Here is a 27,840-nt window from a genome sequence, read left to right as displayed (position 1 = left end):
CCCATCATCTAATCCAGGGATGTTTTGGGATATTCTGGGCATCCCTGCTTTATCCAGATACTCTGTTGCAAAGCCTTGTAGAGAAGAGCTAAAACTTCCATGTTCTCCACACAAGAAAGAAACATTGCTGTAAAAGGAATTTCAGACTGTCCCAGGTGAGGCTTTCACAACACCAAAAGCTGGCTGAGAGCCCTGGCCCTGGATCTGGGAAGGCAGCTGTTAATCCTCCCTTTAATACCAGAAACCCTTCATTAAATGCAGCAGATCAAAGCAGCAGTGCAGTTTTAGTCCCATTCCCTGGAGTCAGAGCAGACAGCTCTGCAAGGTGGAAACCTCATCACTGTCTGTGCAAAAATACTCACATCATCCTCAAAAGAAGCACAATGGAACTATTTTTTTCAAGCTTCTGCCATTTAAACAACAACAACAAAACCCCCCAAATATGTTTCAAAACACACTTGTAGTAAAACCAAGTGCAGTTAATGTGTCCAAACATTCCAGTTGTTCAGGAAAAAGATGCTCCAATCAATTTCTTTCAGTTTTTTCTCATTCATTTTTCATGCCAACAACTACATTTCCATTAACTGGAAGCTAAAGTGGTAACTGAAACTTCATACATCAAACATACATCATTGGTTACATAAAACATTCTACTTCAACATAGGAAGAACCAAGTAAGTAAGTAAAATACAAGTATGAAAAATATAGTAAATAAGACAGACTGCTCAAATCTTTTATGTATACATATTTATTTGTAATTTTACAGTGGCTTTAGTACTGTTTTACAATAACGTTTTTGGAAAGAAAAAAAACAAACAACCAAAAAGCTCCATAACAAGGCTTTAACTAGAACTACAGAACTAGTTATTGACAGTTTTCCTTATGAAATTCTAGTTTCCTAAAGAGTAACAGTCCAAAAAACCAATGATGCATGACTGCTGTCCATAAAATAAATCTAAACAAACAAACCCAAAAAAACTTTCTAGTCATCCTGAAACCAAAGTCCAGCATCAGACAAAATAGCCACTGCATTGAGAGGAATATGTTCCTATTGCACAAGCACTGAGAATGAGATATGACAATCAAAGTTTAATTCCATAGGCAGAAGAGGCCACATGTATCTATAGTTAGACTTCAAAGCACATCTTTCTTCTGAAATTATATACCAGACTAGAACTAATGTTAAGGCCATAAAACCAGAACACTGGAACAATGATAGGGCTTGATGCTACTTTTGGTGACATTTGGTAAACAGAAGGTGGGAAAGAGGACACCAAACCAACAGCTGATTCTGAGGGGAGTTAAACTTGAAGGCATTCAAAAGAAATTCTCAAAGAACTACATTTTGGAGGGGGTTTGAGTCATTGGATAAAATTGGATTTCATAACTAATCACTCAATGAGCCTATTACACTCTTTAATAGCTTGTGTTCTGTAATACATTAAATAATATATTTTCTTGAATTTACATTTAATTTGTATGAAAACAGTTCATTATATCTTCCTGTTATTTCCTCTTTAAAATAGATGAAGATTTGTATAATCTTTATAAATTATCTTAACAACCAGGTAAGGCTTCAATGTACTGAGTTAACTGCACACAGGTATCTCTAATTTGCTCTTAATTAGGCATCTTAAACTGCTAACACCACCTGGGGAACCACGTTGTGATTTAAGAAAGGGATAGTTAGGTATTGCTGTCTGTTCTAATTGTGTTCATTTGATAAGTGTATAAAACACCTGAAAGCAATGGCTCCAAGGAAGCAGTAGCTACCATGGAAGTTTAAACATTTTACTTTAGGAAAATCTGGGAATCTGATGGAGCTGAAAATGCACATTAGTCATTTTATAAAGTTTGGCTTGCTACCAGTTAAGAAAATATAGGTATCAAAAAGAGACAAATACAGTGCTAACCATCTGTTACATTTTCTTTTAAAAAAATTAGCACCAATTTAAGCATCTGAATTCATAGAAAACGTGACACACTTGGGTTTTCAAAAAAAGGTTTTCCCCATTAGAAGACAAGACAACAGCACATGCTCAGGGGTGTATAAGGAGCTCTGTGATCAGCAACAGACACAATCTCTGCTTCAGGCAGCCAGCACCAAATGCTCTTTGCACCTGACTCCCTCCTGCCCTGCTTTTGTTATTATCCCAAGGAGCCTGAGGAGGGCTGAGCCACTGCCCAGCAGGGGAAGGAACACAGGACAGGCTCAAGCTCACCCCACACATGCCAGGGCTTTGGTGCCTGAGCACTGCAGAGCAGGGACACATATCTGCTGCAGGGGAGTCCCACAGGGCTGGCCTGGCCTCAGCACAGCACACACAACTTCGTGATGCATAGCCAAGAGTTAAGAAAAGGGATTTTTTTTTGTTTAAAAAAAGAATCCCAGTGCTCACAGCGAGCTGCCCTTGCTGCAGGAACAGACATTGCTGTGTGTTTATTTAATAGATGGCCAGGTAGTCACACTGCCAATCAAGTCACCCACTCAGAAGGTATTTCTCAAATGATCTCTTACTACGTGTTAAATTTCAGCCCCCAAAAGGTTTCTCATTTCTAATCTCTGAAAACAGGTTTAAAGAAACATGCTGATCAAATCTGTCAGAATAGCAAAGGCTACAACCAAAATTTGAACACATGAAGCATGTTACATCATTCCTTTTCACACCATATATGGTTGTATTTAGAAGAATCCTAAAGTGCTTCAAACCCAGCAATTAATAAAGTTGATTTCTTCTGTGCAAAACTGCAAGCACCTTTTAAAAAAATAAGCAGCAGCATCACTGAATAAACTTAAATAGTTAAATGTATTTTCTCTGTTTTGTATTGAATTCTTGGACCAAAATGATTTGCCACATTTTCAATAACAAATTGCAGAAGAGTGCATTTTATTAGTTTAGTTTTATACTGGACATTTTATACACATTTGAAATAGAGGACCCAGGAAATTTATATCCACAAAGCAACACTGTGGGATTGAAATCCAACAACTGAAATTTTAGCTGCAAAAATAATCATTTTATAAAACACAAACAAAAAAAGAATGGTTGTCTCTCCAATTTCCTCCAAAGCCAACATGAGAAAAGATGGTTTACTTAAAACATGATTTTAGCCCCAGACATTATTTTAGCATGCAGAGTGGGCAAAAACCACAACTGATTTGACAACTTGTGTAAAAAGCTTTTAGAACACCACTCATGTAAAAGACAATAAAATATGTAAAATAATGAACCAGAATACTTTTTTTATCATATTTCAACATGTTAAAAAAATAATTCAAGACACTCTGGAAAAGCAAAGAAATTACTATATTCATTATAGAACTCAAGTCCAAATTCTGCATCTGGATGCAGGTGTCCCTGCAAAGCCAGTTTTGAGCAGGAATGACACAACACACATCCCAGAAAGAATCTGCTTCCCAGAATATGGTCTCACGAGGTTTAGCATCAAGCCCTGCTAGAATCCATGTGACACACGTAGAACATGCAGACAAATGCAGTTCAGCACCTCCCCCAAACACTCTGTGCTGCTGCAAGGCTGAACCCACGCTCCCCAAGGACCACAAAGGTCTGTCTGTCTGTCTGTCTGCACCTGGAGCTGTCACCGCCCAGCTGGAGGGGGGCCCTTGTGACAACACAAGGCTCACCCACCCTGCCCTTGGAGACTCCATGTCAGCTGTGTTTGGAATAGCTAAATCCTACTTCATTCATAAAATTATAACTTTAAGCCAAGTGATTTAGCATTTAAGGTCCTTCCTTTAAGAAAGAAAAATTAAACATATGGAATAAATTTTTTTTCTTTTCATTAATTTGGAATAAACACATATGCTCTGTTAGGATGTAAAAAAAGACAAAACCTCTTCAAGAGCGCTCTGGTTCCTAACAGCTTTTGAAACTCTCCAACCAACTAGTTAATTTCTAGTCAAGGTTGAGTTTTTCATTATTTTGACAAGAAAATGCAAGCCCTTGCTGGAAACATTACAAAACTTCAAAGGCTGTTTGCAAACTGCAGTTTCCAGTCCTAAGACTAGTTTAGTTTGTATGATCCATGCAGACAAAGCCTTAATTTTGACATTCATTTCTTGTCTTTTTCCATAAAGACCTAGACTTGTCATATCACAGGATTTCCTCAAAGTACAGGCTGCTTACCCAGACTGCAAAATGCCAAGCTTCTCTTTCTAAAGGCTTTTTTGAGGAAAAATGATATGAGCACAGATGAAATGAACTGTTTTAAACATACTCCATTTCTGCAATGCCATTCAGCTACTCAGTGTTCAGATGTTTAACAAGTTTCTGGTAAAGTATCTATTGACAGCCAAAGATCCCTTTCTTTTTCAGGTGAGCAGTTAAGATTACAGATTGTATCTATGCGGACCAACATTTATTTTAGTCATAGTTCATAAATTGTCTATGTATGCTGCAGTAGTGTTAACACTATACAAAGTCTCTCAAAGGAAAGTAACATTCATGTTTACAAAACTGAGCTGTTTTCTTAATATATATGTATACACACACATATTCTTAATTTTTAAATACATATAAATATTTATAAATGCCAAAGTGCAAAACCACGGTCAATTGCATCACTTTACATACATAATTTTAGTATTAGGAATAAAAGTGATCATATTGCACACCAAACTCTCCTAATTTTTAAACCCCTGTCAAGTGACACTGGATTTTGTTTTCCATCAGTGAGGAGGCTCTTGTGGCACTGACCATGTCACCAACCTGGCTCTGACTGTCCCCTGCAGTCAGGAGCTGCATGCAGTGCACATGAGCACCCTGGGACAGCCTGGGCTCTGCTGGGGATTGTCTGCATTTGTGTCCTCTGGAAATCCACCTGCATTTGCACTATGGTTTTGGATTCAACTGGAGTCAAAATCCACAATATTCACAGATATTTCATGCATGCTCTGAAGGCATTCTGTAATTGAGCTTCAATGTATGCCATAGCAAGAAGACATAAAAAAATTTAGGTATGAGACAGCTTTTCCTACAAGATTTACAAATAAACTCATTTAATCTCAAGGTTGGGGTTTCTTTTCTTGTTCCAAGAGTATATTTTCAATCTAACACTATGTACTAGGAGAAGGACAGATAGCAGTTCAAGTCATGAAGACAGAACAGTATTGTTAAAAACATTTAAAGACAATTTGATTCACAGAAGAATTTAGGTTGGAATAGATCTGGAAGTCACCTGGTCCAACCCTCTGTTGTGCTGAGCAGCCCAAGTCCAACAGGAAAAATTCAACTCTGTGAGTACTCAAATCACATGGGGAAAAAGCAAAAAATCTTTGTCTTCTAAAGTAGAAACTGTTAAAATGAACATAGCACAGTGCAACTTCAGCTGAAAAATTTAAGTCTTGAAAAATGAAATTCAGCAGATGAATCACTAATTGTTCATTATGAATAGGTGTCTTCAGCTATTTTAACTTCTACAAATAACATGGACTAAAAAAAGCAAAAGAACAGCCAAGTGTACTGTTCTGCTATATGATAAATAGGTCTGTTAAAATGTTTTTCCAGTGACAAGAATGCACTAAAAATATTTCACATATACTGTCAGTATCCAAAGATAAAAAGTTATCCATAGGTTGAAAATCAAACAATAAGAAAAAACACAAGCCCCATATATCTTGCAATTCAATTTAAGAGAATTTAAAAAATCAGATATGCCAGAATACAATTCTGAAGTTAAGTTAACATTAACTACCTTGATAATTTTTTTTTAATCTTCTGGGACACTAAAATATTGATATTTTTACTACAGCAAATTAAGCTATTAAAAAGGGGCAAAATTTTAATATAAAAGCAACATTTGCATAAGGAGAAAGTGCTGCTTTTCGAGTCATAAGGCCTGGAACAATGGACAATTGTGTTTTACATGAGAAGTATGTCAGTAATGCAGTGCCTCTCTGGGCCAGTGTATTTTACAGGTTCTATTTATATATTCAAGGCAAGAGTATCTGATCAACAGCTAAATATAGTGCCTTTATGAAAGTGGTGTTTTACCTCAACTTGTACACGTCTATTACTCTTACAGTTCTATAGTTCAGTCACACACATGCACACACGAGATCCTTTAGCAAATTTCACACCTGTGCACCCCAAAGTGAATGTGCACAAAGTCACAAGTGTTTTACAAAACAATTTAAGCCTTACCCTACTGCAAATGTATTTTCTAATTCAACAGATTGTGCAATGTAACAGGCAATTTTGTATTATCTGATTCTGAAAACTGTATTGATAAATCTGCATGGAAACAGCAAATAACCTCCTCCTCTTGTCTGACACTGCATTTAGAAAATTTGTATTAAACATGTCTTTCTTCTCACTACAAATAGACTTTACTAAGGTGAGAATAGAGCTAAGCTCTGTTACCTAAATGCTTAATTTACAAGTGACTCAGAACTACTGTACTTTTATTTCTTTAATTACTCACTAGATAGAATGGACCCATTAAAAAAATGGAAAAGATTTATGCAGCTTTTTGAGGCTGCAAGTATCTCCAAGACATCTCTCCTTTTATCAGAGCTTGCAGTGAATGAAGAGCATCACAGATAAAACTTCTTTTTCTGTTTATCTTTGAGTATCACAAGCTAAAAAATACAGAACATTTTAGCACACTCTCCTCTTCTAAACAGGCACTGCTTCACAGAAAAGTCACTCATCCTTCCTCAAGATTTATTTAAGCCACTGTATCTTCTGTCCACATTTAAAAGACTGAAAAAGACACTCAGGTGAAATACAAAGTAATGGCTTTATGCTTTAAACTTCACATTTATCTCTTCTACAAGAAGAGAAAATTACTGAAAAGTGAAGATAGAAAGAGAGTTTGATTAAAAGAAAAAAAAAAGTGCAATGTGGAAGAAAAACTGCCCTTTAAACACAGTACTGAGAGCATTCCACATGTGAGCTCACACTTTCACACAACACTCTGGTTGCTAAATAAAGCAAACTGCCACAGTCACACAGTAAAACAAACTTCATAGGGACTATACATTCAAAACCCACTGATGAGCAATACTGTACTAAGTGTAAACAACCACTGTGTCACAGAAGCCTGCCAGCTGGGACTGGAGATTGTTGAAGCCACTTAAGAGGAGTTATTGGCTAGAAGTCTATTATAACTGCTCACCTGAAATAGGCTGAAACAAAGAAAAGCCTGTAATAGTGTTTAAATTTAATTTTTTTTTGTTCTTTAGACATTGATTTGCTTCCATTCTACAACATTAAGCAGGCAATTTCATAACAACTGAGTAAAAAAAACAACAGGCATTACTTTAGCAGAACATGCAGAACATGGAGTTTTTCTACTTGGTTCCATTAACTTACAAGCAATTCAGGCCCAATGGAAATTAGAGTTCTTTTCCAAAGTCAGGTCTGCAATCACAGCTGATCATCGACATCCTTCCAGGGGTCCTGTCAAGGCATCCAGGCTGCTGTCTGTGTCTGAGGCCAATGTTTGCTCTGTTGACATGGATGAAATGTCATTGATAGATGATGACTGGGAAGGACTGGTGTTGCTATTCACTGCTGCATCTGTGCTAAGAAAACCAAACATAATAAAATCTGAGGCAAGACAATATTACAGTCACAAATAACCACGTTTCTGGGCTGTGAGCAGCACTTTCCCCACAGAAATCCTAGGAAAATCAAGGAATTAATAAAAAAAAAGGAGAAAAGCAAGCAGTAAGGGCCCTAGCACTCAAAAGCCAAGGTGACCTTTTAAGAGATTTTTATTTCTCTCCCTCTCTGTGGAGAGAAGGAAGAAAAGACTAACAATACATAGTGTGAACAGTGACTTGAGTATCAAGAAATCTAACAGATACAGTTAATAAAAGGCAGTACGATATTCTGATTACTGAGCTGTGAGAAGAGCAGCAAACACAAGGATTCAATCATGAGCACAAACACAGCACTGTTAAGTATCCTGAGGGAGCTTTAACACTGTTTAACCCTGAGGAAAGGGGGCCATGCTGAGCCTGGGAGCAGCACTCAGCACAGTTACCTGAGCTCCAGGTGAGCTCACTGCTGCTGATAATTTCATCTGATGACTGAGCCCTTGAGGGACAAGGCAGCTCAGGGTGTGGGACATGCAAGACCAGTGAAGTTTTTCTACAAGTTCAGGACAATTAAAAAGCACAGCACCAAAGGATCTCCAAAGGCAGATCAGTCCCAAGAGTCCCAAACAACAAAAGCTTTGCCTACCTGGATTTCTGAGCAGATTTCTTCATTCACAGAGCTATGTGTGACAGTTACAGAACTACTGAAACAATGACTAACCTGAGGGCTGATCTTTTACCACACCATTCTTGCTCCTTTCTTCCCAATCCATAACTTCTTTGTATATTAATTCTTAAAGAGAACAGTGGGACAAAAGAAAAAAGAGACAGGAAACAGCACCATAAGATCACAGAGGATTTGTAAACAATTCACATTTGTATCAAGGTACAAGGAAATGGTTAAGGGTCAGTCTGAAAGCAGAACTGCAGAGCTATTTATTTGCCATTTGGATTTGGATTCAAAATCTGATTTTATGTAAACCTCCCTGGAAATTTTACTTTGATAACAAAAAATTATACACAAATACTTATTCTTGAAGAACCATCTCCAAGGGTGAACTGAGGAAAGTCTGGCTATTTTGAAGAAGCTTAAACAGTTAAAATATTGGATGAAGACCCCCATTTACTAGTCAAGGACAACTTAGGATACAGTCACCTGAACAACTCCCAGAAAAATCCAGAGCTGTAACTTAAATCACAGAAACTCGTGTGTGTACCCACAGTCTTAATGCAACTAAGATAACAATATCCAACTAGATTAAGGACTCTTCAATTCTGAGTAACAATGTTTACAAATGCATTCAATTACATTTAGTGGATCCATTTTACTTTCCACCTTGCAATAATCAAGGATGATTTGAAGCCTACCTACCTGTGCAGGCATGCCCTAAGGATAACATATGTATAGATCAGCCAGAATCAATATCTGAAATTTATAATGCTGTTTCACAAAAGCAAGCAGCTTTCAAAGTAGTCATAAAAGATGCCTATTACCCTTGGTCTTGTGATGGCAGATGTTAAAATTTTAACTGCCTCACCATTTAATGGTTTTGACTCAAACTGTAAGGTGAAATTGATTTTAATGCTACAGTGCTGTTTATTCTTTTGTTTAAGTCAACAGTTTAATCTATTTGCTCAATAAATAAGCAATGAGATTAGAGAAAAAAAACTAGACCAAAGGACTCTCCTGCTATTTAGATTTCTAAAACAAATGAAGTAGTAAATATTGTCAAGAGATATGGCTTAAACAATGCACACTGAGAAGAGGCATGTTTCTTTTTCAGAGAACTCTCCATCAAGGAAAAAGCTGTATAGATTACAAGCAGTTAAGAACAAAAAGGGAAAGAAAAAATAAAATTTCAGCATTTTGTTGAACAGACTTCAGAATGTTTCATGCATATATGAGCATTCACACACCTAGGTATGTATTCACTCCATACAAACCTGTTTCCATCCCTGATTTATTTTCCTGTTGCCACAGGCAGTACTGCTTCTCTGGAATAGTAGGAATTATTTGGAATAGACTGTTACACAATCCAGCACATGCTGCAGCCACTCAGTAATAACACAAGATACTACAATAAATGTAATTTGTCATGCTCACTCCTTACCTTTCCATTCTTCAATTGCATGTTCTCTTTCTTCCAATTGTGCATCATAGATTTGAGGTGGAGGCTACAAAGAAAAGAAAAGTCTATAGTGCCTATTATATCAGGCTAACACACCCAATCTTAATGAAAAAAAATCTAAAAATGACAACTTTTTAATCATTTTTACCTTCACTTTTGGCAGGTTATTCCCTATACATCAGACACATTCATTTTACAACTCCAGAATCTGCTTTTAAGTCCTGCCTCACACTGAAAGGCTGTTTAAAAGCATCAACCAAAATTAAATTAATTGTAAATCTTTACAGGGCCTTAGACAAAGGCCCCATTTCAAAAAGCCCAGGATTGCCACCAAACAGACATCTCTTTCTGTAAGTAAAATGAAATATTAACAGCCACTTTCAGAATTGTATCAGCTCCCCACCAGCAGCTGTCCTTCAGGCGATTCTGCCCCTAATGCTCATCTGAAGGCTTCCTGTGTGAGTTCAAAGCATGCTCTTGACTAAAATTAAAGGTATTTCTAAAGTTATTGAATTGGAATCTTAGAAAATTGATTTTAATTGCACACTTACAGCTTCTGCTTCAGCTGGGTCATACCAGACAGTAATATAAGGATGACGTAAGGCTTCATCTACAGAAATTCTCTTGTCTGGATCTACTACAAGCATTTTTGACAATAAATCTCTAGCTTGGCTGGCTAGAAAGTAAAGGTGAAAAGAACACAAATGTAAAAGAGCTGTAGAGTTTAATGTCTGACACAGGAAATAAATTCTGGAAACACAGGACATGCGCTGCAAAATTTCATTTCTGCTCTACAGAATATAGTAAGGTGGATTGTTGCTTATGTTTTTTTTTTTTAATTTTCTCAGTAATTATCTAAAGATAAAATATAACCCACATGAGCTTTATGCACTTAGAATAAGATGATCAGTAATAAAAAGTATTACTTTTGGAGAACACTAAATTACAGACATTATTCAATGGATTAAAATTAAAATAATTAAACAGAATCCTTGGACAGAGAAAGAGTATTTAGTAACTACTACTAAGATCTGAAAACTTGTCATAAATGAAAGAAACAGAAAGTATGTAGCTTTTAATGTTGACACTTACTGCAATAAATATTTTTATTAGTCTTTAAATTAAGTGTGCTGCATTTTTAAATTAACTTCATAGGGAAACAGAGAGAACAAACTCGCCTTACTTTTTAACTTGTCCCGATCAGATTCTGATGGAAATATCCAGTCTGGGAAGAGCTCTTCAAATTTAATACCAGGATATTTTGGCCTGTTTTCTACATAATTCCTCACTGTAGGCTGCAGTTTCTTCATGAAGTCTGCTGATGGTGTTCCTAATTGTTCAATAACTTTATTCCATTGATCAATATCTGCACCATATCTTTAGGAAAATCAGCTGAAGAATTTGAAGTCTGCACTCTTAAAAAATACCACTCAAAAATCTGAGAAGTTAACAGGAACTTGAACAGAGGACACAAAGATGAACTTGACTGCAGCATCAGCAGTATTCTGAGCTGCCATGCAAAAAGCTACAAAATCTGAGCCTTATTTTTGTGTCAGTGTATTCTGAAGGACAGGCTGGAAGTGCTGCACAATGCATTATGCTTAAGTATCTTTTTCTAATTATAATATTTTTCTAGAACCCAAAAGAAGCTTTATTTGGCAGTTGTATCCATAGCAAAACAACTCTAAGGTCAGAAAAGAAAAGCTGCTGTGGAATCTTCTGAAGTGCAATGTAACATCAGGAACACTGAAGATTCCTGGAGCCAGAGAAAAATACACAAAAACCCAAAAGCACAAATGCATCCCAACCAAAGTAAGGAGCTTTGTACCTGTCTCCTAAGGAAATGAAACTTTGAGTTGGAGCATTTTGCAGGGCTGTAGTTGGATGGTTGAGGGCTTTTTTTGGTTGGTGTTTGGGTGGGGTTGATTTCTTTCTCTTTTTCAACTTCAGAAAAGGTCCAGAGGAGTTCTGAACAGGAAATCCACATTCCAGAAAGTTCTATAGCAGGTTCTTTTATTTAGGTGTACCAACCATCATACTCACAGATAACTCTGTTCTTATAATTCAAAACTTAAATATTTTGTAAGAATAGCATTTACAAGTCACAAATTGAAATTGGGCCTCATGTTTCCTCAGGACTGTCCCTTCTCCCTCTCAAGTGAAGGCATTTTCCCCAGCCATGGTGACAATTGTTACAGAGATACCAGAGCCTGCTCTGAAGCAGCCCAGCTGGGCAAACAAAGCTCATTTATCACACTCAGGAGACACTGCATTAATATTCCTAACATCTAAGTCAACTCAGATCTACACTTGCCAGCTTTTCATGATAAAAAGAATGTGCAATTCCAGCAGAGCCTATCCATTGACCTTGCAAAAAAATTCACAGCTAAATTCACCATCTAGCACTTCAACCTATCCATTCTCATGGACAGACTATGCAACTAAACAACAAATATGCTGTACTTTGAATTAAGATGTATTTAAAAAACACTGAGGTGCTTCTATTTCAGTTAGTGTGTCAAGAATACAATTATGAATATATGTATAGTCACTGCTCCATGCTAAGACTTTAGACTTCTGATACAAAGATTGAAAATTTTATTTGCTTATTGAATGCATTCCAATGGAAAAGCTATATTAAAACCAAAATTCAGAACTGTTTATATTGTTAACTGTCATGCTAAAACAAAGCACAGACAAAGAGAAAATTAACATACATCAGGAAATTTTGTTCCTAGCTGAGAAACTGATTTGTGTGAGAGCTCCACCAATCCAGATTCAAGAAGATGCTTTTCTTTTGAGTAACAGCAGCCTGGTTACTCAGATAATCAGAGTCCAGTTTATTGAGGCCTCAGAAGACTGCAGGAAAGGGCAGAAAACTTAATGACCCATCCCACTTTAGAGGTAAAAACAAGTAAAAAACAATATCTCAGTTTCAAAGTGCTTTACAGATGGTGAAAGCTGAAAAAATTCTCAATATAGGATGGACTTAACATAAGCCTCTTATCAGAAATCCAAGTGGGATTTCAGTATAAAGCAGGCAGAGAAAGCTCTGTGACTGACCTGGCAGCCTTCACACAAAGCCACTCTCCCCACTCCTGAGACTTCAGGGTCAGAAGGGACCAGGCATTTAACCCATGCCAAGTCTATTTGCCTTTAGGGCCTCTGGAAGGAAAGTTGAAAACAAAGTCCTTCCTACAATCACAACAAAGCATGACTTTTCCCAAGAAAGCACAAATACCCCTCGTGCTTTCTGCACTGGTCAGGCCATCAGTTTCCTTCTCCACATGGGCAAAAGGAAGATCAAAAACACAGGGCTGCTGCCAGGCTTTTCCACCATGTCACCTTAGGTGCCTGCATTCCCTGGTTTTTCTCCGTTTCTCATTTCCAACAGCAGCTGGCAGTGACTCAGGGCTCCCCAGCACAATCAGGAGCAGGGTCTGTGCATCCATCACCCTGGCAACACAGAGCATCTCATTCCACCCAGACACTGCTGCAAGTATCCCAGAAATTCCCATCCACCATCAGGGAAAATACAAATTACTGACTCTAAGAGCAGATTTTGCTGAAGAGAGTCAAGGGCAAGCATTGGGCAATATGCTGAACTTGCTCCCTCCTCTAAATGCCCAAATACCAAGACATTTTAAAATTTAACTTAAAATAAGCAACTAAACAAAAGAAACCCAAACACAATCAACAAAAGGAATGTTTCATGGCATGCCCAGAAACCATCCTGCCAAGACAATCCTGCAGCTGAAGGTGACAACCTGACCCACCCAGGAAGGGCCTCAACAACACAAACAGTTGTCAGTATTTCACATTAAAGAGAACTGAAACTCTTACAACAAGCAAAAATCCTGTAAGCAAAACTCTGCACTTCCCTATCAGGGAGGAGACTCCTTGAAACATAGACTGGTAGAGCTTCAGTGGCCCTGAGAGAATCACAAATGATAACTTGTATATTCAACAAGCATGAACAAAATTTCCTTCATTTATTCATGAATAAATCAAAATAGCCCATGCTAACAACATGCAGGTGAAACACACATAACATCCATGAAGAATTGTGTTAGGTTGGTCTGAAGGCTCCAAAAGGTAAAATAATAAATAGAGAAAGGAAGAAAGGTAGAAAAAAAATACTTATTTAACATTTAATCAATTTACTACTAAATAATGTATGATCAACTGTTGAAGATTAGTGTCATGAAATTTAGCATTAAAATTGGAAATCCTCCTCTATAAGATACACAAGTATCTGTGAACAGGCACCTAATGTTTTTAGTGGTGGTTGCTCCTTGCTGATGAGCAAAAATTTTATATTGGCTTCAAAAATTGGAGCACAATTGTGAAGACAGGGTGCCCCATCCCTGCAAGGGTTCCAGGCCAGGCTGGATGGGGTTTGAAGCAACCTGGGATAGTGGAAGGTGTAGGGGGGTTGGAATGAGATGGTTTTTAAGGCCCCTTCCAACCCAAATGGTTCTCAGATTATGATTCTATGAAATCTTGGTTAAAAATATTAGAAGGAGAAATGGAAGAACAAACTGTCTTATAGAAGAAGTCAGTCCAAAATTAAATTTTCATAAAATGGGAAAAAAAAGAACCTCCAGAAAGTTTTTCTTTTTATGTTAAATAATAATAAAAAAAGATCTCATGCAGTGTGCTGGCCATTAGGTCACCTTTGCCCAGCAAGCCCTAATAAACAAGAAAAAAATCTGATTAAAACTCAAAAAATTGAGCAATAAAAAAAATTAGTCTACTGTTCAAACAAATAATCAGCAAAATCCATGCATAGTTAAGAAGTAACTTCGTAGGCTTTTGCTTAAAACACTTATCTACAAAGAACAAGAGTAAAAAATAAGTTATTTTCTATTTTTCAAACCTAGCAGTATCTGTCCAACTACAAAAGCTGGAGCTCATAACACATTGGATTCAACCAGTATAAATTACATGAAATATAATCTACTAAGAAAACAGAATAGAAAGCTCAACAACTTGGTCAATGACACTAATTTCAAAGAGTACAGTGGATCTAGTAAAACATTATTAAATGTTTTGCTAACATTATTAATTGTTTATGCTTTTATACAGATCTACAGAATTGTGTTTCTGTTGAAGTGGAAGGGGACTCAGGGATGACTAGGGAAGGATACGATCAGTGCCTTGGAATATCACACAACCTTTCACCAATTCTCCCATGATGCACCCAACTGACCAGATATCAACTGAAAACAAAAGTGAAATGATCAAATTATGGAGTATCATGAACAAATGTGAGGAAAACAAACAAAACCATCTGCATCTACAGTAAAACACAACAATGTGGAAAACCAAACTGTTCACATGAATTTTCAATCATATCAACACCGAGTGTTCCTGAATTTTGTATTTTGTGAAACGAAATCAGTGTTTACACTTGTGAAACCACCATGCCATGAAGAAGGATACAATCTCTTCCTGGGAACAGGACTTTATGGAGGACCATTTCTGCCATAATGCACCCAACAGACCAGATATCCACTATCATATGTTAGGTGTAACAAGGACAAAAGATTAAAGAGATTTTTTTTTAAATACCACAATTATTTATTTGAAAGCTCACACTATATTCCTACAGTCCTGCAGATAATTTATTTTTGTCCCAACCAGAACAATCTTTGCTGAAGTTCTGATTCACATCAGCACTTGCTGTACAACAAGCTGCCTTCTGCACTAAATAAAGTGGTTTTTATCATTATCAAGGGCCCAGCAAGGTCCCACAAGTCCCATGTTTTACACACCCAAAATTACAGATATTCAAAACCGTTGTGATAAAGAACATACAAGTCCACTGCTAACAAAAATCAGCAGGTAAAACCCCCAATAAAGCAAGGACAATTCCTTGGGAGCAATTTTGTTGGCTGAATGTTCAGTATATTACAGCTGTGTTGGTTTTAATAATGTAAAACCCAGCCTCTTTGAGCACCAAGCAGACTTAAGAGAATATCAGACATGGTTTATGGTAGGGATCTGCAATGTATTTTAATAATCAGACAGGCATAAGGGGACACACTGTTAAAAGAAGATGTTTCAGAATAAAATTACATTGATTAAAGGGTTTATTATTCATATATTGATTTTTTTGTTTGGATTTTTTTTAATACTAGCCACCATCAGTGTCTCAACAGTTTTTCTGAGAATAAAAAACATGGCAAAAAGATAATGGTGAATATACAACAAGATATAACTAGAGGAGGGGAGAGGGAGCAGTTAATGTTAAATGAAGAAAAGCGTACAGAAAACTATCATATTTTCAACAAAAAAATTACACTGTAATAATTTTCATTTCCAGTACCATGATTAGAATACTTTAACAAACTTGACAGAGGGAAAGCAGCCCTCCCTCCTCATTTTACAGTAATGTTCCAAGAGAGACATACTTTAGACAGGAGATTTAAACATTACTCCAGCAGCTTACCATTCTCCTTGTATCCCATTCCCAGGATAACCTCTGGTGCTCTGTAATATCGAGTTACCACATATGGAGTCATCATGAAGTTAGTACATGCTGTTCTTGCCAGTCCAAAATCAAGGATTTTTAGTGTGCAATCTGATTTTACTACTATGTTGCTGGGTTTCAAATCCTAACAAGAAATTACTTCAGTTAAGGAAGGATTAACACACAGAATAATATCTACACATCCCCCTCCACAATCAGGATAAGCCAAAAAGTAACTTTTTGTTAATACAACTGCATTTTCCTGCTCTGGTGTATGTGCTTATTTATACAACCCCCTCCCTTCCTCCCTGTTTCATAAAAACTGTGTTCACAAAGAATATTGTTAATGATCTACTACTACCTACTCTGTGGATGATACCAGCTGAGTGGAGATGCTTGATCCCACATAGCATTTGGTAAAGAAGATAAGACATTCTTTCATGATCCAATTCCATATGAATAACCTGGCATAAATTTGCATCCATCAGCTCCATAACCAAATATCTAAAGCACAAAAAAGAAAGTATTAAAAAAACTCAAGTCTTATTTTTCATAGGTTTAAATTGAACATATGAGATATTTAAGAAAAATCACCTTTGCTAATCTAAGTGTCAAAAAAAAATTAGAAAAAAACCCATGCACGATCACAGTTACAAAATTATCTATTCAAAAAGTCTTACTATTAAAAATTAAGTGCTCAATATTCCATCACAAAATATTAAAATTCCACTAGTTTTATAAATAGTAATACAGAGAATAATTCTATCTTTATGCATCATGAAAAGTAAGACTGAGCGAAGTTGATGTAGAGATTGCAGATAATGCAACATAAATGCTCTCTTTCACTGTATTTTACTCTAAAAAAGAAAATTAGAATAACAACAGTGAAAACTAAGGATCATAAAATAATTTGCAGTTGTCATCTACTTACCCTCTTCAGACACAAACACTCCCTCATTTGCCCAAGCAAATTCACAAACCACAACAGCACATTCACTGGAACCTAGGGAATCCCACCAATCAAATAGCCATGAATCCTTTCTAGACCAACTGATAATGCTTGAATAAAAAAGAAATATATTCAGTTCTGAATTGAGGCCAAAATACTGTTGTGCTGATGTGACTGGTACAGTAACAAACTGTTCTCATGTTATCCAGACCAAGTTATTATCCTGAGGTGAGCCATGGAGCTGCTGAAGGACCATGCACACAAATCAGAGGAAGGGGCAAGCAAAGTGTGGCAGACTGATGATAAAAGGTAAATATCCCATTTTCACTGCCCACTTCAGCTTTTAGCTACTCTTGATTTTCAAAGCATGAAGTTTGTAGGATACTGGAAATCCAGTTCTAAAGCTTAGGCCAGTACTTGTCATAGAAAATGAAAAAACATCTAGTACTTACACATCCTGAAATTCTTCTAGTGACTTCTGTGGTGTAAATACATTTAATAAACTAATAATCTATAAAACAAAAAACAAAACATTAGAAGAAACTTCTGCTTTAATTCACACAAAACTCCACTATTGCAGAAGTTACTATGCAAAATAAAGTGCACACTGTTACTACATAGGCAATTTGAATGTTACTTGGCTGCACTTAATTCACATATGCTGAAAAACTGCCAATTCAGAAATAGTTCCAAACTGCAGCATGTGTGCCAAGGGAACCAAGACAGGACAAAATCTTTTTTAAAGTTATATGACACCTTCTAGCTCCCTCCCCAGTGTCTGAAATATATCCCATTTTCCCCCATAAATAATTATATCTTATTTTAAATCACAGGCTGTGCAAGGAATTCTAAGCAAGGCTGTCCAACACCACGTGCACAGAGGTGCCCCACACCATCCCATTAAACTTAGATTATGATGTACTATTTCCAGAACTGCTAAAATTGCTCTACTGCCATCTTTAATAACCACCTTGCTTTTATTCTGCTCCATCTGGGCCTCACCAAAAGCTTACTTAAAAAGCAGCCCTGAAAGGCGAATTGACTGCAGGAAGTTTGAGATTTGACCAGCAATGTTTCTAGTTCATGTTAGTACCAGCATGCAGCAGTCACATAAACATCATATTCTTGTATTTGAGCAATGAAGTATTGACATTATGGCTCACTTTAGAGAGTTTAAAGATTTCAAAATTCACCAAGTATTGTCCATAGCATTTCCATTTTGTAGACAGCACTGCACCCCTGAAAACCTCAGCAGTTAAACACTGTGTTTAATAAAAATCTTGCCTAAGCTCAGAAGATTTAAATACAGTGAAGTTACAATGGTCAAATCCACAAACCACCCCAGTGCCAAACAAGCTGTGCTGGACATGGCTGCAAAAGGGCAAATGCAACAGAACAAGGCCTGGTCTCTGACACTGATGGCAGCAGAAACCTCCTCCCCTCCCCTCGGTACTTCAGACCCCAAGCAGCTCACCCAAAAACTGAGCCATACATTGTGCAGAACTGCACTGCCCACAGCAAATCTTCCCAGCCCATCACTATTTCCATTCCTATGGTTACTAACAGCAAGTGAGGGAGCAAATGCTGAGCTTTTGAGATAGGGCAGAGTGAGGAGAGCAACACAAAGGCCGACTCACATTTTTGTGATTGACGCACTTGAGAAGAACGAGCTCTCTGTAGGCCCTCTTGGCGTGGGTTTGGTTCTGAAAAGGACGACTCAGCTTCTTCACAGCAACATTGATTCCAAGCACTGTATCAAATGCAGCACTAGAAGTGTTCAAAGACAAACAAGTTGAAGTCTGTTTGAGGGAGAGGAGGGGGCAAAAGGGAAGCAGAAACGAGGAAGGAAAGAAATCAAGATTTAAGACAAAGTATATCTGCTAGCCTGTTGGTACTACACCTAATTTTAATTCAGAAAAGAAACATCCTTTAAAAACTTCATAACCTTTAATAAATACAAGTAAGTCAAACAGAAGCACTGACATTCATCAGAGGTCTTCCTGCTCTCCTTTTTGTCTTTACACTTGAAACTGCTGACTCAAGACTCACACCCAAAATTGCAAGATCTAAAAATATTTTAGGCTTGTTTAAAATCAAGAAGCATTGCAGCTGCCTAATCTGTATATTTGGAATAATTTCTGGACACTTTTGCTGACTGACAATCATTTAGTATTTGCAGCAGAAATGTCTCCTATCTAAAGGAGAGCCACAACTTGTCTCTATGATTCCTTTCTGCAGGGATCAATATTCTCCTTTACATGGATAGTTTGTAATGATAAAAAAATGTAGTGCCTAGCAGAAAATTACATTCATCATCTGCTTCTGAATGGAAAAAAATGCATTGAATTGAGAAATAAGGAAAAGGGACTGAAGGGAGGAATACAAGAGTTTAAAAGTGACCATGACCATTAAATTTACTCTGGTTTTCACTTGTGTTTCTTCCTTCCCTCTGCAGTTTGAGGTCAACTTACACTTGCTTTAATAGGTCAGGTTACACTTGCTTTAATAGCTGAAAGAACCTAAAGCTAAAGTATCTGTATAAACAAAACAAGACAGAAGTGGGAATCACCTTCATCAGTAACAAAGACTATTTGGCAAAATAGATGTGAATTCCCAGCACATGCTACTCAGGAATTCCAGTCTTTAAACAGTTTCAGTTTTAAATAAGGATTCCTACATTACCCTATTTCTATTTGATGTTAACTTTCATAAGGTAGGAAAGAATTCTCATTCACATTTTTTCCAAGCACATTTAAGCTCTTTGTGAGCTCCTTCCCTATCTCATCAAGCTCTATGTGACATCAGGCTTAAAAGGGCCATCACACTACAGTACCCTAACAAAAAGTACAGCTTCCCTGTAAGTACAACAATACTCAAAATCTATCAAGTTTCTCAGCATAAACTCACTGCTTTCCCTCCTGGAAAAAAGCAACACCACCACAAAGCAGGGCTCACCCAGGAGATGTGATTTCCTGGGACATGCCTCCCAATTTGAACCAATGTGCCACTTAACTAAAGACTTACTAGCATTTATTTCAGCTGACTTCTGTGAAGTGCACAAGTCATTACTGAATGTTACAGTAAGTCTCTGATTTAAACCCTTTATGCCTGTGTAAAAGGAAACACAGAGTGGGAGGAAAGCAACTGGCCAGACAGTTGGAGAAATTATTTTCCTCCTAAACATGAATACGAAAGCACTGATATTTCAGTATTCACCCAAAAGATGTTACATGTAAATTAATTTTTATATGTTAATGCCTTTAATGTTTAATGACCTCCATATGTTGATGATTACACCTGTGAGTTAGTATCAAATCAGGAATCAAGAGGGTCTGCATGAATTAGCTGTAAATCACAGGGCAGCAGCAGACAGAGGAACAATTTTAGGGGAAGTGTCCCTGTGTGAGGTGACAAATCAGATGTATGACAAGCCTTAGTTTAAAGACATATGAAGAATTCCACCTGAACCTCTTATTTTGGAGATTGACTAGAAAATTTAGGAAATCAAGGAAAAGAAAGGAAAAAAAAAGAGATGCCAGGAAGTTAAAGACAAAAGTTATTTTGATTCAGTCCAAAATAGATTAGCAGACTTCAGATGTATTAATACTCTGGAACAAGGAAGTGCAGTAAGGTAAATATGTTTACTTTGTACATAAATTACAAATGATATATCCAGTTTCTCTCCTGGCCTTGTGACCTAGAAATATCCTGTACATAAAAACTGAGTTACTTTTTCATCTTCCTCAAGCTCTCATTTACTATTTTTCCTAAGTATATATTTTTAAAATTACTTATTATCCTAGATTTTAATATCAAAGTTAAAACTACATGGAGCAATACCAATGGAGTTTCTCATTAACATACTGAGGAAAAAAAGCACAAATTTAGGCCTCTCCTAGCTAAAGTGACACAGGTGGTATTAAAAATTCCTCACAGAATAAATTAAATCCAGACAGAAAACTCCAGAGAAACTTCTCCTATTTCTTATATTAAACACAGGATGATTAAAAAGCCATCACATCTGTGTGTTACCCTAATGTCTTGACATTTTTTTCAGCCAAACATAGCAGGATAGCACTCATTTTACACTGAGTTTTCTACAAAAAACTAGGAAGTAAAATGCATCTTTCCCTTGCATAAAAATTTTAGGAGAAACTAAGATGTTGTACCTTGTTCAATTTGAGGTCTTTCTCAGCAAGATGAAAATTCATGCAATGTTTCACTCTGCTGTTTCATAAATCAAGTAGTTTCAAAACAAGTGAATAAACCAAATAATTTTCTCTTCCTCCCAACATGATGACCTTAACACAATCTGCATTTCATTCTGAAGCAGAGATCCAAAGTAATTTGGCTTCAAAATGCTCTGCTTCTAATGAAAGGAGAAACACTTCCAAGCAGCCCAAATTCCTGCACACCATCTCAACCAAGCATAACTCTGAGAACACAGACACCTGGAAAATGTCAGTACTATACTAAATCTTTCCCAAATCCTAATGAGCAAGATCTGGGACCCCCTCATCACTCAACCCACTGAAGAAGAATGAAATATGGTGTTTTCATTTTGTTACCTATCAGTAGGGCAAGAGGGGTAATTAAAAAAATTTAAAATTAAGGCCTGCTCTCAGAGAAATGCACTCTTTTCCTACTTATATAACTTATTGTGGTTATGGAAAGGCCAAGAAGACATGGGCAGGTGCTGTTAAGGAGTTATTCACAGTACATGAGTCATCACACTTATTCTGCAGATTTTATAGATGAAGATAAACTGCAGGCTGGATTCAGAGCACAAACAGCCCACCATGTGTTGTGATGAAGTCAATATCACAGAGTTCCTGGGTACATCTGTTTGCTCCCCTGATTATGGAATGAAAACCCACATCAATAAACATTTCTGCTGTTACCAAGTAAGTTTCACCCAACAAAATATGGGCTGGCACTAAATGTGCAGAATGGATTGCTGCAGTCTAAAAAATATTTGAAAGTGTTTACCTTTAGCTGGCCCAGAGGTGTGGTGCCATACAAGAGACTAAGGTTCAGGATCAGCCTAAAGACTCCCACGTCCTGGGCCAGTGGAGGTTGGACACAAAGCTGGGGTGCCACACCAAGGGAGAGCCGGCCAGCCCAGCCCCTCACACAGCATCCCTTTCTGGGTAATCCATGGAGTGACAATGACACTGATTTGCCTCATCCTGCCAGTTAATGGCAAGGCACTGCATTGATGGCTCCTAGAAATGGACAGGAGTGATTGGGAATAAAAGAGGGGGAAGAAAGGGGGCCATGATGAAGAAACGAGTAAAACCCAGAATCTCTCACCATTGTCATACCTTACACTGCAATATCACAACTACAAGGGCAATGGGAGAACTAGAAACAGAAATAAAGTGATTAATGAGTAAGGAAGAAATTTGTTGACCATTCTAATTTATGCAGTTATCCAAATATTAATTTTCCCTAAAAACAGAACAAAAAAAATACAATTGCACATGAACTATAATAAGCAATTGGTTTAGAATTTATTTAGTCCATAACCCTGTAACAAGAGAATGTATTATCAGTGTTTTATGTTCTGGTACTTCTATCAGAAATACATGCAAACTTTGCTTTATATTTATAGCTTTTAATATTTAAATGAAGTATTTATTACTCACCAAACAATGCCCTGTGCCCCTGATCCTATGGGCTTCAATTGCTGGTAACGTTTTAGCACAGTGAATGTTGAATCTGCAACTTGAACACTGTAAAACTGACTATCACATTTACTGTCAGTCATGGTGTAGTGTCATGTAGTTTTCTCTCTCAGGGACCTGGCAAAGTTTTCAAGATCTTAAAGAAAAAGAAAGAAAACAAATGTTCAATATCTCACTAATTTCCAGCAGACAAGATGAGAAATATTATACATATTTTAATACATATGAATTTTTCAACAGCACACCATTAAACATTCATTCATAAACAAACATTCTTTCAGTTTTGTGCATTACCACTGCTAATGAAATACACTTGCAGACAGACAGCAATTACAGCTTTTACAGCTTTAAGGGAATGCGTGTTCCTACTCCAATCCCTCAAACAAAAAGCATCTAAGTAAACAACTCTAAAAACAAAACCACCCAAATACAACTCTTTACTCCTTGAAGGCTACTCCATAACTTAGAACTACTGCTATGTGCTAGAACTGTATTACTGAAACAAAAAATCAAAAAGTATATTATTCAAACACTGGGAACAAAGATAAAAGTTACAACATACATCCATGGAGCCCATGGACAGAAGGAAACAGGGTTTTAATAAAAGACTTAACTAAAACAGTAAAACAAGTTTAAAACAAAACTACCCCCCAAATCCCTCTGGCTGCTGCAATTTCCCCAACATTTCCCTTCAGCCTTGTTCAGTAGGAAATTCCAAGGAGGGCTCTGATAGGCAACCTTCCCTGATCCAGACCTACAACAACACATTCTCCTTCCCATTTTGTACACACCACAACACCCTGCACTATCAGCCAGTGTCCCTGTAGTACTACAGAATGAGACTTTTGTGCTACAGTTTAGAAGAGACTTTCCTGACACAATAGAGAGTAAGTTAAATTCATCTGTCAAGAATGAATAAGAGATAAGTAATTACATCAGAGAGCAGAGTAATGGACTCAACCTCTTTAGCTCTGAAGTGCTACAGTAACAAGAGCACAGACCAACAGTTTTCCTGGGTGTCCATCCCTCTTCCAAACCTTACAAGTAAATTATCTCAGTAATTACTGAAGAGCTCTCTAACAAATTTTCCCCTTCATAATTTCACATTTACTATGACAGATAGTGCCATTAGAGCCCAGGGTGATTTGCACAGGCAAATCTCTTCAAAGTTGTTCCTTAAAACAGGAAATGCAAGCAGCCCCTTCCCCGGAGCAGCTGTGCTCTGGGCTGCCTGCTTTGGTTTCTAAAAGCACAGTTTGTCTCTCTTCACTGGCCCCACCGAGTATCTGTGAGCCAATGCAAAACACAAAAGCCTCAAGGGCAACCCAGACACCCACCCTAGAAGGGCACAAAGCCACACAAATAACTTTTGGTTGCTTTAAGAATTAGAATTTGGATTTCTGTCCTCCTCAGTGCATGTAGGAGGGAGCAGCATCTTTTCCATGTTTTAAGTCAGCTGACAGACTCAAGGAATCTGCAATAAAATAAATGGAAGACCTCCAAATCCTAGTAAAGACTGAGTTTAAACCAAATTGTAATAGCCTTAAGAGATTCTCAAGAAATGTCTAGAGTTCCTTTTACCTTATAGTTCCTCAAAATCTATGCAGCATTTTAAGAGGCAGACATTGAACTGGGTCATCTCCAGCAGCAATTTAGACTGTCAGTTTATCTGACATTTCCTCTTAGAAGCTTTAGAAAAAAAGCAGAGGAAAAAGGATCAGCAAAGGGAAAATGTGGGCTACCAACTTTCTGCTCTGTCACAGGGAGAAGGAAGAAAACAATATCTCCTACACAATAATATTAGAGGCAGTCAGCTGCAGCTGCACAGCCAGCTAGCACTAACATGAGACCACAGGATGCCTCAAGGGCAGCTCCAGATTTTCCCACTCTTCTTTCCAGCCCCATTCATTACCCCAAAGCTATGCACTCTGAGGTACCAGGTGTTCTGATGAACAGCTCCTGAGCACCTATGGTGTTTTCACTGAATCTTCAATATTTTAAGAAAAGTACAGCTGGAAGGTCAAGATGCTCCCTCTGCAAGGACTTAGAGACAAAAGCAAAAAAAGTACAGATTTTGCATAAACTGGGTATCAAGCTGCAGGATATCAACTTGTTAGCTGCACAAGAACAATGCTGTACCTCTTCAGGAGTTAATGAAACACTTTTCTGTAACAGTGATAAAGAAATACGGGAAAACAAAATAATCCTGATGCTGAAAAAACCCTTCCCTTTAAGAATCATGGTCTGCACAAAGCCACTTTTCAAAAACCACTTGGAGATGAGCATAAGCTCCTTAGAAAATCCCCAAAAAGAAAAATGGGTTATCAGAACACGCAAGTTTTATGTATTTCAACCCATTTGCAATTCTTTGTGCAAAGCAGCTCTCAAGTCTTGACTTTCACTAGGGCTTCAAGAGCCCCCAAATAAAAATAGATTTCCTGTTGTGCACGTAAGAAGCATATCTGTGAAATGAGTTTCTTAGTACTTACCTGTTTTTCTCCTACTGGAAAAATAACCAACACACCAAACCTGCCAGTTACTACTGGCTTATACACAATTCCAGTGAGAAATCTTTAGAAGCTGAAAGCAACTGCACTAGAGAATACATCCTGCATTAAACAGTCACTTACCTAAAATATACTTATTAAAATGGCAACTTATTAATAACCAGATTTGTACTCTGGATATCTTCAAGTCAAAAGCTTATAAAACAGATTGGGAACACATTCCCAGGGTTGTTTTGGTTACAGAAATGTCATTACTGAAAACGAAGCACAAGAACAGCATGAAGCTTGGCTTGTTTTTTAAGTCTTAAGCTAAAATTCTACTGCTGACAATATTAGCAGTGAATATACACACACACGTATTTATGAAAACACATGGGAAATCCGTGCAGTAAATCTCCCCCTATTCTCTTATTAACCTCTTCAAAACAATTTCTAATTCAGGTGTGCCCTTTTAAGGACTATCATCAATAGTATCAAGGGGTTTTTTTAAATCTTTACAGCAGTATATATCAAAAGGAAAGAGTCCACTTACAAAGTCACAGTGAGTTACACCTCACTCCTGTACTGCCAACCTTTAGAACGAAAGTGTAGCAAAGCACTAGCTGAGTAACGCCGAAGGATTACAGCAGTTTAAAGGTAGTTTACAACTGGAAACTCTTGGAAAGCAGATTTTTTTTCTTTAAGCAACCCACACTACTACTGACCAAACAAACATTTCACCACTACCTGTTACAGTCTCATTCAGCTACTACACACAGACGCAAACACTGAAAGGATCTCAGAACTCTGCCAGGGCAAGCTGGTGTAAAGAGAGAAAAAGTTAAAACATGCTTGTGCTGTAAGCAATTTCGCCGCTCATGTAAGAAGCGAGCAAGAAGAGTCTTCTCACATCTTTCCTAAAACTTCTGCTAAGCAATCGCTTCGGCTCCGGAGAGCCCGGGCTGGCCGCGGCCGCAGCGCTCGGTCCCGCAGCGCTCGGTGCCGCTGCCCTCCCGGGACGGGGCTCCGGGGCCGCCGAGCGCGGGCCGGCCGCACACGGGCACCGGCACGGAGCGACAGGGGAGCGGGACGGGCAGAGGCGGCTCCGCGGGGCCGGCACTGCGGCACGGGCAGGGCGGGGGGCTCGGCCGGAGCAGGAAGGGCCCGGCCCCGCCGCTTCCCCGCGTCCCCCCGGCGCGGCCGGGCCCGGGCAGCGGCCGGCGGGGCGCCCCGGCTCTGCCCGCGCCGCGGGACGAGCCGAGCACTCCGTCCGGCCCAGGGCTCGTCCCGCCCCGGCTCCAGCCCCGCCGCCCCAGCACGCCCCTCGCGGCCGCCCCCTCACCTGGGTCGGACGCGGCGGGACCGGCCCCGGCCACCGCCTCCCGCTGCCCCAGCCACAATGGCCTCCCGGTGCTCCGCACGGCGCCGCCCCTGACTGACAGCCACCGCGGCCAATCGCAGCCCCCGCCGGAGGAGCTCAGCCAATCGGATAGGGGGCGGGACTTGCTGGCCGCTATATAAGGGAGGGCGCTGAAGGGCCGCAGTGACGGGGCAGTTCGGCCCCCGCCCTGGCTTGGTGTTGGTCTGTGACGTCAGCATGTCACGGCATTGGTGACGTCATTGCGCAATGTCGTGACGTCGTTAGAGCTGTTATGTCATTGCCTGACGTCAGCCTGTCACGATAGTCGTGATGTCACCTCTTAGCAGTACCATGTCACGACGGGCTGTGGCGCCAGTCCTGCTGCCGGCTCCTCACAGCTGCGGCAGGCGGGACAAGCCCTCGGTGAGGCGAAGGCCCGGCCTGGGCAGGAGGCACCACAGGGGCACCGTGACATCACACGGGGGCAGCCTGGCATCACGGCACAGCACATGAGGGCACAACGGGACAGCACAGCACAGAAGGGCACAGCACAACACCACACACCACAGCAGGCCCCGACCCGCCGGTCCCTGCACAGCCCCTCAGCCTGGCTTCCCTCAGCTCTTCCAGAGCAATGGCTCAGGAGGGAAGGGATTTATTCCCTCCCCGAGCTATTTTCAACCCCACGCAAAAATCATAAGCCTTCTCTCCATTACACACCCCCGGCCCTGACATGAGGACTGCTTGTTTTTAAAACAGGTGCTGCCTAAAAATAAACTCAATTTGCCACCTCTCCGAGGACTGATGAGAGCTTTCATTTCTGTGATTTCTGTTCTCACAGATTAATTTAGAAAAATGCACCTGTAATTTTTTTAATAAATCAATTTAATGTCACAAATAGACTAGATTAACTCAATATGCTTTGATAATTTCACTTTTTAATATGAAGGGAATATTAATTCTAGATCAAGAGTAAAAGGGGCCTTTTCATCGCTTACCAAAACATGTTAGATCCAGAGTTACACATTCTTGGCATTCAGGTCAGATTATTACTATATTTTTTGTTATGATTTTGGTTTTATTATGTGGTAATAAAAAGTACTAGGGCGGTTTCCAGTAAGTAGCTCCTATTATAACAAGCTGGTGTAACACTTTCAAGCTCTTAACCTAAGTAAACATTCAAACAC

General features: G+C 38.7%; 1 protein-coding gene across 4 annotated transcripts; it reads right to left on the bottom strand.

Annotated features, from left to right (window-relative positions):
• Nucleotides 1-730: 730 nt before the first annotated feature.
• MAPK9 (mitogen-activated protein kinase 9) lies at nucleotides 731-26,769 on the bottom strand. Of its 4 annotated transcripts, none has more exons than XM_064724568.1 (12): nucleotides 26,636-26,769; nucleotides 22,769-22,943; nucleotides 18,758-18,887; nucleotides 17,573-17,631; nucleotides 16,537-16,675; nucleotides 16,151-16,316; nucleotides 15,142-15,213; nucleotides 10,880-11,062; nucleotides 10,248-10,372; nucleotides 9,679-9,742; nucleotides 8,289-8,360; nucleotides 731-7,544 (listed from the first exon to the last, which is right to left on the bottom strand). In XM_064724568.1, the coding sequence occupies exons 2-12, from the start codon at nucleotides 22,888-22,890 to the stop codon at nucleotides 7,402-7,404; spliced, it is 1,275 nt and encodes a 424-aa protein (XP_064580638.1). In that variant the 5' UTR covers nucleotides 22,891-22,943; nucleotides 26,636-26,769; the 3' UTR covers nucleotides 731-7,401. The 4 variants fall into 4 exon arrangements, with proteins under 4 accessions (XP_064580638.1, XP_064580639.1, XP_064580640.1 ...); XM_064724569.1 differs by lacking the exon at nucleotides 15,142-15,213 and adding an exon at nucleotides 14,847-14,918; XM_064724570.1 differs by lacking the exon at nucleotides 26,636-26,769 and adding an exon at nucleotides 24,389-24,471.
• Between the last annotated feature and the right edge of the window lie 1,071 nt (nucleotides 26,770-27,840).

This window comes from Zonotrichia leucophrys, chromosome 13, assembly GCF_028769735.1.
Source record: "Zonotrichia leucophrys gambelii isolate GWCS_2022_RI chromosome 13, RI_Zleu_2.0, whole genome shotgun sequence".
NCBI classification, from domain to species: domain Eukaryota; kingdom Metazoa; phylum Chordata; class Aves; order Passeriformes; family Passerellidae; genus Zonotrichia; species Zonotrichia leucophrys.
This window is presented reverse-complemented; position numbering and strand designations above follow the sequence as displayed.